Genomic DNA, 13,884 nt, shown 5'->3' with positions numbered 1-13,884 from the left:
GCATAGGTCGAAATGTTGCCAAACATCTTGGTTTCGTTTCGTGGGGATGACCCGAACGACCGTTTCTCCCGTGTTCGAGGCACCCATGTTGACGGATGAAGCAGCACTTTGGGAGGCCATGATAATCGACTACGAAATAAGAGCGTATGGAGTGGTAATGTGGTATAATTGAGCGTGAGATAACAAAATAATCGCGTATTTATTAAACGTTTAGAGCGTTTGGAGTTGTATAATCGAGTGTGATCTAACCAATACCCAACCTAAACTATATATAGATGTTTGTGGGGGTAAAATGGGGAAAAAAAAAAACGGTCAAAAATTATAAAAAACGGCTATATGGCCGTTACTCAACGGGAAAAAACCGGTTTTTAACCGGTTAACCGGTTTTTTTATAACGGTCAAAAATCGGTTTATAAAAAAACCGGTTAACCGGTTTTTTTAATAACCGGTTATTAAAAAAACCGGTTTTTTAATAACCGGTTATTAAAAAAAACCGGTTTTTTTTAAAACCGGTTATAAAACCGGTTTTGGCTCCAAGTTGTGTAACCGATATATAAACCGCCGGTTTGTAAACCGGTCAAACCGGTTTACAAAAAACCGGTTTTCTTAAAAACCGGTTTCCGGTTTAAACCGGCAAACCGGTTCGAAGACCGGTTTTTTTGACCACCTCTAGTTGAGATAAATATTGATGGTTACAAGTCCAAGAGAAGGGATCGGGTTTAGTTATTGGAACCAAGACCCTGCCACACATCAAAAGCAAAACCCCACTTTCCTTTTCAACATTCCTAAAGTAATTTGATTACAAAAGTATGCATATTCTTGTACATGTATTAAAACAAGTACATGATATTTTATACAAGTCACAAGTGTAATGATTTACCCATCACACTTTTGAATATTTAAAACTTTCTTAACGACTGTTTAAAAAAATCCATATAATAAAAACCGTCAAACCCCATCGATTTCCAACACCATTACACATGTTGGTGCATTTTTTAGTGTCATTATCTCTATACGGGCATATATGAAGACCAACTGAAAGCAAAGAGACAAATATTAAAGCTTAATGAACTCTAGCAATTGTCAAAAGAGAGTTTGTTATTATACTAAATGTGATAAATGTTGAGAGTTAAACCAACAGTTCGTTTAGTCTTTGTATTAGGTTATATTTGTGGTTTAAGTGAGAAAAGTAGGTCTATATGCTAGATAATGGTGGTTCATACACTTAAAATGAAAGAAACAAGGTCATACGCTTATTGGGAGGTCTATAAGCTTGGATGTGAGCAAATGAAAGACTCATTCGCTAGTTTATGCATGCATGTAAGCGTATGGCATGTGTCTTGTATAAATAGGTCCATTTTGTAAGCGTATGGAACTAAGAGAGCACACTTTTACTCATTTCGAATGTAACGAAACTCTGTCGAAATTTCAAATCGAGCTTCAACGCGTTAGTATTTACATCTTGTCTTTGTTATCAGTCGTTATCGTTCGTCCATTGCACTATAAACGCAATCCGCACGTTTACAGTTCGGTGAACACGTAGAATCGGATCGTGTACTCGAATCCGTATCGGGACCTACAACACCATATTCTTTAGTTGCGCTAGAAGGCCCAAAACCATCCTAGGGAACAACAAAGCTTAAAGGGTCTTTCGATCTAGGTGGAGACACCCCCACTATTTTGTTCCTAAATCCTAGGCGTGTTTATTTTCTTGTTCGGTTGGATTGCATCTGTTTACATCTTGTTTGATCAATCACTTAAATACACTTACGATTTAGGTCATAACCCAACATTTAAGCTTGATGGGTTCAACATCTGGTGGTTAGACCCATGTAAAAGGCGGGGACAATCAAAGATTTAAGCTTTTCAAGGTGTAACTAGGCAATTAGGGCCATCCGTCATTAGGAACGAGAATGAGACATATGCCATTAACCCCAATATATACTTGACTATATAACTGTATCTAATACTTATAAGGTATCCACTACTCGACACCTATCAAGGTTTGCCACTATTAGATATATCAATTTACACTCATATGTGGTTTTTCCCGTTACTTGAAATTTGACTTAACTTAACTCAATAAAAACTGTCTAAAAATATAAAACGTTGAAACAATTTTTAAATAAAAATATCGTCTCCATTGTTTTATTTATTAAGCACAATTATCAATCATATAATTGCTAAACTCAAAAACATTACAATAAAGTTACAGGTAAACATATAACAAGATAGGGTTTTAAGTTTGTATATTTGTGGAGTCAAATGAAATGAAAAGAGATATTACAAACTCAATTACACTCGTTGACCCCTAAGAAAATAAGGGAGAAAAAAAGCCCAAAAGAAAGGGGGCGGTGGCATTGTAACCGGATCTCTGCCTAAAATTCAACCTTTTCTTTTATTTTCTTCCATAATTATCCCATCCCACACGTATTATATTTATATACTACTACGTTACTTAGTTCCAATCACCATTTCTCTCTGTATTCATATTTCATACTTTCAAAAAAGCAAGACAGAGACACAGAAAAGAAAAATAAATAAAAAACAACCCATAAAACCCAATTATTATCTTTCTTTTCTTTTTCTTTTTCTTTTTCTTTTTCTTTTAGTAGTACAATTATATCTTTCTCTCTCTATAATATTGTTATTGTTAACTTTACTCTTGCCAGCTCCGTTTTGGTCTTCTTGTCCTTCCGTCCGTTTCTTCTTTCTACTTCATATTCATCACACACCTTTTGCTGTCACAGGCAATCGAGATCTGAACACAGGTACGTTAATCCACTGATTCTGCATATGTTTTCATTTCTTGTTGTTTCTAAACTTTATGTGAACTTAATTTGATTATCTGCGACTTCAATTGACACTTCGTTTACTTTCTTTTGACCATGGTATTACTTATTCTTTGAATTGGGAGATGGGTTTATTTCTTTCTTTGATCTAATTCAATTATCCTCTTTCTTCTTGTTATCAACGATTAAGATTTTTTTTTTATTTTTGATTGGTTGGATCTATTGATGAGTCCTTGATCTTGGATATAGTTAAATATAAGTTTTATGAAATTATGGCAAAATTGTTGGCTAAAAATCTGCAGGTATGAAGAGTGTGACATGAATTCAATCAATTTTTGGGGATAATTAACTGATTACTTTTGTTGGAGTAGATTCTTAATGTGACCCGTGTTGAAAAGTTTACAACTTGATGAGAGTTAATGGTTTCAAATTAACATAGTGTATAATTCTGCTCATGGAGACAGATTTGTGTGAATTCTTGTATGCTAATGCAGTTTTTGAATGATTGCTAGAATAATCATTAAGTTAATTGTATATAATTTGCAGTGACTCGCAATAACAATTGCATCGCAGGACTCTATATTTGTTTAAAGATATACAAGTTTACAACTTTACAGAATGTCGGGCGCTGCAAAAGCTTTGGAACCAGCATTTCAAGGAGTCTGTCAGAGGGTGTATCCTTGCTGAATTTTTTACTGTAAAATATATAAAATGCGTTCATATGTTAATATAATAATATTGTTAGTTTGTTGCAAGTGCATTTGGTGTATTGGACTTTTACTTAACGATTTTTAGAGGAACTGAAATATGGAGAATCGAAAACTTTCAGCCAGTACCATTGCCCAAATCTGATTATGGTAGATTCTACTCTGGTGATTCATACATTGTGTTACAGGTGCTAATGATATTAAACATTGTATTATGGCAGAGTAATACATTTTATTATTCCGCTGTTAGTTTTCTTGTATTATGTGCATCTTAACGGCTTTAATGTATTTGTAGACTACTTCTGGGAAAGGAGGTGCATACTTTTATGATATACATTTTTGGTTGGGAAAAGATACAAGCCAGGTAAAATAATGTTTATTTATTTATTTATTATTTTTTTAAAATTTCATGTGTTATATTTGCTTAAGTAATCTTGTTTCATGACATAAATCAGGATGAAGCTGGAACGGCAGCAATAAAAACAGTTGAACTTGATGCAATTCTTGGTGGGCGTGCGGTTCAATATAGGGAACCTCAGGGTTATGAATCTGATAAATTCTTGTCTTACTTCAAACCTTGTATCATACCACTTGAGGGAGGTGTTGCTTCTGGTTTTAAGGAAACCGAAGAAGAAGAATTTCAAACACGTCTATACACGTGCAAAGGAAAACGTGCTGTCAAATTGAAGCAGGTCTCTAAATCCTCCGCACACACATATAAAGATATAAAGTGTCTATACATATATGTGAATCTAAAGTTGTGATCTTTATTCAGGTCCCGTTTTCTCGATCCACATTGAATCATGATGATGTCTTTATCTTGGATACTAAAGACAAGATCTTTCAATTCAACGGGGCAAACTCGAATATACAAGAAAGAGCTAAAGCATTGGAAGTTATTCAGTTTTTGAAAGATAAGTATCACGAGGGTACATGTGATGTTGCAATTGTCGGTAAGACATGTGATATGTATATTTAGTTTAAACATTCAATTTTTATGTGTTTCTAATTCATACTATTTATCATTTTCTATAACAATGCTAGATGATGGGAAACTGCAAGCGGAGGGTGATTCGGGTGAATTTTGGGTGATCTTTGGTGGCTTTGCTCCTATTGGAAAAAAGGTTGCAAGTGAAGACGATATAATTCCAGAAAAGACTGCACCAAAACTTTATTGGTATATTCTATAAACCTTATGAAAACACCTCTAGGATGATTCTGATGCTAACATGCAAATGTTGTTTTTGTTTTTTGCAGCATTGTTGAAGGTCAAGTTAAGGATGTAGATGGTGAACTTTCAAAATCATTACTTGAAAACAACAAGTGCTATCTATTGGATTGTGGTTCAGAGGTGTTTGTTTGGGTCGGTCGGGTAACACAAGTGGACGAAAGAAAAGCTGCCATGCAGGCTGCTGAGGTAAGTCAATCGGGTTTGGTAACGGTTCAAAACTGGTCATGTTTTTCCTCATCTTATAATAAATTATTGCCATTTTTAGGAGTTTATTACCAGCCAAAGTCGGCCCAAGTCAACACGTGTAACTCGCCTTATTCAAGGCTATGAAACACATTCATTTAAGTCAAACTTTGACTCATGGCCATCTGGTTCAGCTCCTTCTGCTCCTGAAGAGGGTAGAGGAAAAGTAGCAGGTAATTTTTATTATTTTCTTTTTCAAAGCTACTTAAAGATTTTCAACCAGTATATAACTTATCAGGCTTGTTATTATGCTATTAGCTTTATTAAAGCAACAAGGTGTTGGCCTCAAAGGGCTTGCAAAAAGTTCTACTGCTACTGAAGAAGTCCCGCCGTTGCTTGAAGAGAATGGAAAAATCGAGGTTTGATACAGTTTACGTTGCTTGTTTTCTTAATTGGTATACGCGATTTTTTATTTTGTGCGTGTTTTAGGTGTGGCGGATTAATGGCAGTGCTAAAACACCAGTACCAAAGGAGGACATTGGTAAATTTTATAGTGGAGATTGCTACATTGTTCTTTACACATATCATTCTAATGAAAAGAAAGACGATTATTATCTTTGCTGTTGGATCGGTAAAGATAGCATCAAGGTACTAATGCTACATTGATTAATTTCTTATTTATTTTTATTTGTTTTTTTAGTTTTAATGATCTTGTGACATCAGGAGGACCAAAACATGGCTGCTCGGCTGGCTACAACAATGTTCAACTCACTAAAAGGAAGAGCGGTTCAGGGTCGTGTGTATCAAGGGAAAGAACCACCACAGTTCGTTGCTATTTTCCAACCAATGGTAGTGTTGAAGGTATTTTTTTATCATATTTATGTTATATTAAATTCAAATGTTATGAAAATGATAGTTTATTGGGATATTAGGGTGGATTGAGCTCTGGTTACAAGAACTACATTGCAGACAAAGGATTGAATGATGAAACCTACACTTCAGATGGTGTAGCCCTCATTCAGATATCGGGTAATTCGGTGCATAATAACAAAGCCGTTCAAGTAGAAACGGTATGCTCTACTTTCAAATAAGTTTTAAAATTATTATTGATAATGATATTATGTATGACATGTGTAATTTTGATAACTTTCAGGTGGCAACCTCATTAAACACTTATGATTGCTTTCTTCTTCAATCTGGTTCATCATTATTCACCTGGCATGGAAACCAGAGTACTGTTGAGCAGCACACCATAGCTGCTAAAATTGCTGAGTTTTTGAAGGTATGATTTTATTATAGACAAATAGAATGATCATGCAAGCATTATTTATGGTCCAATATTTTATTTTAAATCTTCCAGCCCGGTGCAAACGTGAAGTTTGCCAAAGAAGGAACCGAGAACTCAACTTTCTGGTTTGCACTTGGAGGGAAACAAGGTTACACCAGTAAAAAAGTAGCACCAGAAACCAACAGAGATCCTCATTTGTTTGCATTCTCATTCAATAAAGGTTTCATATTATTTATTTATTTATTCTAGTTTATTTACTGTTATTTTTAGTTCCCAATTATGGCATCTGACTAATTATAATTTGTGCTGGTTTGTTGTGGATTCATAGGAAAATTTGAGGTTGGTGCTTCATGTTAACTTACATACTTTATTATTTATTTCTCCGTTAAAAGATTGTTAAATTATGTTTTCCTATGACAGATAGAGGAAATCTACAATTTTTCACAAGATGACTTGTTGACCGAGGATATTTTAATATTAGATACACACGCTGAGGTGTTTGTGTGGGTTGGTCAGTCAGTAGACTCCAAGGAAAAGCAAAGTGCCTTTGAATATGGACAGGTACTTTTTTTAGCATAGTTTCGTACGTTATATTGCAAGCTTGTTTTATTTGTTTAATAATTATTTTTTTTTATTAAACTTTGTATCAGAAATACATAGAGTTGGCTGCATCTCTAGATGGGCTATCCCCATGTGTGCCTTTGTACCGTGTTACAGAAGGAAACGAACCGAACTTCTTCACAACATTTTTCACATGGGATCCTGCAAAAGCCAATGTATGTTATTTATACTTCATCTATAGTTTCCACTTTTATTGGTATTTGATTACTTATTTGGATTTTCTTGTCTTTTAAATGTGCCCAGGTTCAAGGAAACTCGTTCCAAAAGAAGGTTTTACTGCTATTTGGGTTTGGGGGAGGCTCCAATTCTGCAGAGGTAATTGAATCTAGGCCTGTAAATGAACTGAACCATCAGTGAAGCATTTTGTGGGAAGTTTGTTTATGTTCGATTAGTTAATAAACGAACAAACATGAACAAATGTTTCACTGGTTCATTTATGTCCGCGAACGCTCGTTTAAGTTTATTTATGTTCATTAGTTTGCTTTTGTTTTTTGTACGTCTGTTTACGTTCTTTAATACATTCATTTAAATTATTTTGACCCATCACAGCTTAGTATAGTTTTAATAACTTTTTAGGGCCAACACATCTCTTTACATTATTTTTGACTGGATTTAGCTCGGTTATCATTCATCGTTTGATTATTTTCGTGAACCGTTCGCTTATACTGTTAATGAACGAACATAGACGAACACGAAGATGCTCATTTTCTTAGCTAATGAACACGAACAAGAAAACCCTGTTCGTTTAATTGTTCGTGTTCAATCATTTGTTCAGTTAAATTTAAAATGAATGAACGCGAACACAAACATGCTTCGTTCGTGTTCGTTCGGTTCATTTACAAGCCTAATTAAATCCCAAATTAATACTTAAACCTATCGACAATTTCTTGGTTGTGGGATCTTTTTTTAAGATTTGTGACATTTTAACAGAGTCAAGATAAGTCAAACGGAAACCAGAGTGGGCCCACTCAAAGAGCTTCAGCATTGGCGGCCCTAAACTCTGCCTTTAAATCGTCCCCACCTACTAAATCCTCAGCTTCTCCAAAAGTACCAAGTCGAGGTTCACAAAGAGCAGCTGCAGTTGCTGCTTTATCTTCAGTTCTCACTGCTGAAAAGAAAGGCCCGTCTGATGCTTCTCCAGCCCGGCCCGTTAGAAGCCCATCAACTGAAAGTTTCTCACCTGGTATTCACTTGTTACTTATGATTCTGCATTTTGTTAACATGGTTAAAATAGTTGAAACTTGTATCCGCTTTGCAGCCGTAGCCAAAAGTGAAGAACCTTCTAATAGTGTCGACAGTAACGAGGGTTCAGAGGTTACTACTGAGTCATCTGACCCGGTTCAAGAGGTCAACGGAGATGGGTCAGCACCAAAGTCAACCACAGAGGAAGAATGTGCGAGTGTAGACAGTCAAAGCACTTTCAGTTATGATCAGCTCAGGGCTAAATCCGAGAACCCTGTTAAAGGAATCGACTTTAAGAGACGAGAGGTTTCTTTTCTTTTTATTAACTCCAATTAAATATTGTATAATAATGTCGTTTTATCTGTTCTTTAGGCTTATCTATCTGCTGAAGAATTTGAGACGGTGCTCGGGATGACAAAAGAAGCGTTCTACAAAATACCAAAGTGGAAGCAAGACATGATGAAGAAGAAAGTGGATCTGTTCTAGGAATTGAAATGCGGGTCAAGATAAGATTATTCTTTCAATTCTTAGTTTTTGGTTGTGTTTGTGCTTTGATGATTATAGGAGTTAGTCGAGTAAAGAGTGATTTTTTGCCTCTCTTTTGCTGCTGCTGCTGAATGTTTCATTTCAATTAAATTGTATGGGATGTATCTGGGTTTGAGTTTGTTTGTGATATTTATTATTGTTTAAAAAGACTGTAAATGGTTGATGTGATTGTATTTGAGAACTCAGATATTAAGGGTTAAAAGGGTATGATGTTTGGTATTTACGTTTCTCTTCTAATTTTGTGTTTATTTATTCAAGTTCGGTTTTTGATATGTAGAAAGATTAAAAGAGGTTCGCAGTTTCGGTCGGGTAAGCTCCTAGCATATCAGATTTGGTTTACAAATAACTAACATGGTGGAAATGTAATATATATTGGGTTGTGCATTATAAATTTGTGACTCATATTCATGTATGATTAGTTGTCGGTTGCAGCATTTTTAGTTTAGGGTGGGTAGGCATTACTAATGTCAAGTCATTCAATGCACAATCCTAAGTGAACTGCCACAAGAAGAGTTGAATATGACCATTTATGTGAACTTCTACTAAAGGCATCCTTGTAATCCAAAGTCCAAACCCTTCTTTCAGACTTTCAGTTAGGCCATGTGTCGTGGGGCTCCGGCTTGAGCGATTTTGGGCGTGAAGGGGCGCGAACACCGCCCCCGGGCGATTTTTGGGCGAAAATGGGTGGGGGCGGGGTTCTTTTATCGCCGTGAAGAGATGAAGTTTATTATTATTATATTACTATTGTATATATATGTGTATGTATATGTATATATGTTATGTGTGTGATATATATATATATATATACTAGTTTGAGGCCCGTATATTATACGGATAATTGATGAAAATTTTTAAACTTTAACTATTAAGTGAATTACAATCAACAAAATGATAATGTATTGTTAATACAATTACAATTTATATGAAAATTACATAACTAAGATTACATAAATATAGTACAAATAAGTAAAACATTCCTTGTACACTATATTTGTGATTGTATTGGTTGGTATACAATGTTTATCAAAAATCAAAATCTTTAGTTCATGTCTGCTTGTAACTCTTGATAAGGTAACATATATGTCTGCTTATAACTCTTGATATAGCCATGTATAGTTGTCTGTGTGACAAATAAGGTTATTCAAATATATATCCATGAAACTAACCAAAAAATATATTCATACACATAAAATATTATACATTTTGATCAAATAATATATATGATGTCATTTGAGATCATTTGCTCATATTTATAAAAAAACCATGATTATTCCAAACAGCAAATTATCTATACTTTAATGATATAATCATCCTTAGAATCTGTAGAATCTGAAATTGATTGATCATGATAAACTATTTGTTGTTATTAATATATGACAAATTTTAATTAATTTTAATTTTATATATTAAAATTAAAAATTGTATAATCAAAAAACATATAAAACCCAAAATTTAAATATAACAAAATGATTTATTCCATTTCACATGGGTGGAAAATGACAAAACATACTAACCTTAAAGCCATGTTCAAATAACGGTAACTTTAAAAAAAAAGAAATTTATGTATAACTTTATTATTTTAAATATAAACTATAATAGACACTTTAATTATGTACTATCTAACAGGTAACACTAACATAACCTCAAATCATTGTATTTGTATAAAATTAAAATTACTAAGTTAATATAATATTGAAATGATGTAAATAACTGATGAAAACGATATTCTAGGTTTCCATATCCTAAATGATTTTTGGAAAGCGAAAATAATGAAAAGGGATTGAAACATATTTTTTGGTTTTAAAATTTGAATATTTTTAATTAAGTAAGTTGTCTTATAAGACATATTAAATAAAATACATTTGAATGTATAGAAAAAGTATAAATCAAGTCATAAAATATATGTTTTAAAACATTTTTGTCTGAGTTATAAAATAAAATATTGAAAACTAAACTAAATCTTCTTGTTGCTCACCTTTTATACTACACAAAAAAGTCATATAAATAAATGATAGATAGTTCATATACTAAATCGTTATTCATATGGATTATAATTATAATATTCAATTTCAATTATTTAATGCAAAACACCAAGATATATATAATATGTATTCTTCCTGTTTGTAATATTTATATAAGATGTTTGGAGAAAATTACGAAAATACATATTTTCCTGAATTCATATGCATATGAGAAATTTTTAAATCGAAATTTGAAATCAATCTTATATAAGTTTTTTTTATCTGATATTCTCTTTTATATATTCATTATCTTTTAAGAAACATAGATATTACATCAACATAGCAGGTAGGCGGGCAACAAGCTGCGCCGCCACCCCTTTATGAATTGCAAACCCTAACCTGCTAAAGACATACCCCTGCCCCTTTGGAGTCGACACATTGCTATGCACAACCCGTTGGACCCCTGGTTAGGAAACAGATAGCTTCCGGTGCCAAGGAGCCAAAGGTATCAAAAGCCAGAGGGACAAAAACATGTTGGTTCTCTTCGCAGGCTTTAGCATGTTTCTGCACCTTCTTCGTTTCAGCCCTTTTCATTGCTTTCCCAGCTACAAACACATTATCCCTCAAACCAGCTAAAAGAGATACCCCTATGAGGTCAACACAAGCGTGTTTTCCCCCGGCCCAACCAAAGACGAGCAAATCTGCCGGTCGTAGAGTGGATCTCCCTTCCGTGGGGTCTGTAAGGAAGTTTACGGGGGCTTCCTTTTTAGCTGATATCCCAGCTCGCCTTAAGATGTCTCAAAGAACGTCCCACACCCAATCATGTCGGTATTTGAACCCAGGCATCTCCTTTCAATGAACCGCATGCTCTCCGAATTTATCCAGGCAAGCCTTATGGCCGATCGGACATGTTTCGTCTTCTGGGTACATTGGGACCATCAAACGGTACTTAAGAATGGCCCTATACTCGACCGCAGACATGCTTTGGCCCAAGCCATCAATCGGGATAACGATCAGAAAATCTTGGGCATGAGGACCTTGTAAGCATTCAATAACCGCCTTCTGTCGAGGGGACAATCCAAAAACTTCTCCCAGGCTCTGAGCGATTTTGCCAAAAAGGGCATTCGCCAAAGTTTTTTGAGGCTTTGGTGGGGCGGTGTCCTTATTAGAGAAACCGCCAATGTCAAAGTCTGGGAGAGCGCCATTTAGGTGTTCCAGGGCATGCACGTAGTCTGAGTCCAGGTCGACAACTCCGTTATTCCTTAAGATGTGATTATGTAGCTTCCAAGACTGAGCCCTCGACGCTACAAAAGCGTAAACCCCAACATCATGAGCCGAAAGAAGGCCTAAACCCCCCAAGCGCATCGGTAAAGATGCAAGTCGCCACTGAAGATCACCAAAGAACGGGCCTCCACATTATATAACAAATTACACATTGTTGCTCAAATCTTAGTTTAAAAACAAGTTATAGCTTACCATGTTTTAATTACCTATGATTTAAAATTTTATTTTAAGCCAACTTCAATTTTGATATTTGCTTATTTTCTTATCTTTCATCATTAATGTTAATGAATGAATCGAACATGATTTAAATGTAATCAAAATAAACTTGAATTCATATATTAAAATGACTTAAAATATAAGGATCATATATTGAACTGTTGAAAAAAGGTGAAGAGAGCTATGAGATTGACAAGTGGCAAAAGTGGATAGTCATTTATTAGAATAGATAGATGTATATGTATATATGTTGTGTGTGTGATATATATATATATATATATATATAAATGTATATGTATATGTGTTGTGTGTATATATATATAGAGGAGGGTTATCCTAAAAATAAGTAGTTTCCTAGGAAGACTAAGAATAAATCATAGCCATTGGATCATATCAATCAATGGTTGAGATTTAAAATTACCAAAAACCGTCATAGTTTCCTAGAATTATTCTTTCACCATTATAACCGACATAGTCTCCTAGAATTATTCTTTCATCATAGGTTTTAACGCCAAATGTCAAAATTCTATTGGTTTTTACCATTCCTAGGAAACAATTTCTTTTTATTTGAACCATTTTCTATATATATATATATGTGTGTGTGTGTGTGTGTGTGTGTGTGTGTATGTATATATGTTGTGTGTGTGTGTATGTATATATGTTAAACAACCCGAACCAACCGAACCACCCATTCCCTCCTTTCGGTTAACACCATGGTTCGCAAAACCAACCGAACGTGAACTTACAATGGAACCCGATAAACCTAAATCAACCGAGCTATCCGTTTCAATTTCCCGACCCGAACTTAAACATGTACGCCAACCGAGCTATATGTTTTTTTGTATATTTTTAGTTATGTATTTTTTTTAGTTATGTATTTTTTGTATTTCTTTTTAATTTTAATGCGTTTTTATTTAATTATTTAAATAAATTGGTTTTTATTTGTTTAGTTTAGTTATAAAAAGAAAATAATAAAAAAAGATACTGTGGGCCCAACTTGTAGCCCCTACACCATTACACCCCAAAAACAAATTCTCACTCATTGCTGACTGGGCGCCACGTGTCACAATTCGCCCCCAATTGTAGCCCCTCCACTACACATGGCCTTAAAAGACCCCTAAACATTTTGTAATTTTCTATGTGGTGTAAGCGGCCCATTTTTCTATAGTAGAAGTCTTAGTTTCTGAATCTTCTTGGTTTCACTGGCTTTCTCTCATAAGTCATAACCTTTTAAAGGTAACCTATATAGTACAAGCTATGTTTTACTTGATTATGTTTGTTAGCATGACATTGTAGTATTGTTAGCAAAGGTAAAATAAAAAAAATCAAGCCATCTCCAATGTTTGTAGGCATTAATAAAGTATGTCGTTTAACTATGATATCAATGTTGATAAACAATGTGGGTTTGGGAGTAAACTAGGATAACTAAGAGATGGCCAGTAGGAGTGTCAGTCGTATCAGGTTGGCTGATTGAATCATTCAATCAATCTTAACACGGCTTATATTAAAGAATTTCAACACCAAAACCAACTCTGTCAAATTCAATTCCTTTACTCTCTTTATTAACGTCGCAACCAATTTTTTAAAGATGCATCATTTCTCGAAAACAAACCTTAGCAATATAATTTTCATAATTTTTTAATTGGGTTTCACTTAACTTAATATATCATAACTAATTTATTTATTTATATAGACTATATCTTTAATATGATATAAATAGAAATCATATACTAAATTTAAATACATTACACAATTTGAGATTTGATAAAGTCAAGTAAAAATATTATCATAAAGTTTAGCAAACTATATTTTATAAAAATAGAGAAAACATGATAAAAAGTTATAAGAAGTTGATTACTTTCAAAACTTCAAA

General features: G+C 34.1%; 1 protein-coding gene across 1 annotated transcript; it reads left to right on the top strand.

Annotated features, from left to right (window-relative positions):
- The first annotated feature begins 2,622 nt into the window (after positions 1-2,622).
- On the top strand, positions 2,623-8,769 carry LOC143633822 (villin-2-like). Its single transcript, XM_077102056.1, has 22 exons — positions 2,623-2,771; positions 3,339-3,466; positions 3,588-3,687; positions 3,795-3,863; positions 3,955-4,191; positions 4,275-4,452; positions 4,544-4,676; positions 4,757-4,916; positions 4,996-5,146; positions 5,232-5,332; positions 5,403-5,561; positions 5,637-5,774; positions 5,846-5,983; positions 6,067-6,195; positions 6,274-6,421; positions 6,530-6,540; positions 6,622-6,762; positions 6,852-6,977; positions 7,066-7,137; positions 7,753-8,005; positions 8,081-8,310; positions 8,377-8,769. The coding sequence occupies exons 2-22, from the start codon at positions 3,411-3,413 to the stop codon at positions 8,488-8,490; spliced, it is 2,844 nt and encodes a 947-aa protein (XP_076958171.1). The 5' UTR covers positions 2,623-2,771; positions 3,339-3,410; the 3' UTR covers positions 8,491-8,769.
- Positions 8,770-13,884: the final 5,115 nt, after the last annotated feature.

The sequence above is a fragment of the Bidens hawaiensis genome, unplaced genomic scaffold (genome assembly GCF_021521415.1).
Source record: "Bidens hawaiensis isolate Kalapana, Puna unplaced genomic scaffold, B.hawaiensis_p1.1 tig00006907_1, whole genome shotgun sequence".
In the NCBI taxonomy this organism is placed as follows: Eukaryota; Viridiplantae; Streptophyta; class Magnoliopsida; order Asterales; family Asteraceae; genus Bidens; species Bidens hawaiensis.
This window is presented reverse-complemented; position numbering and strand designations above follow the sequence as displayed.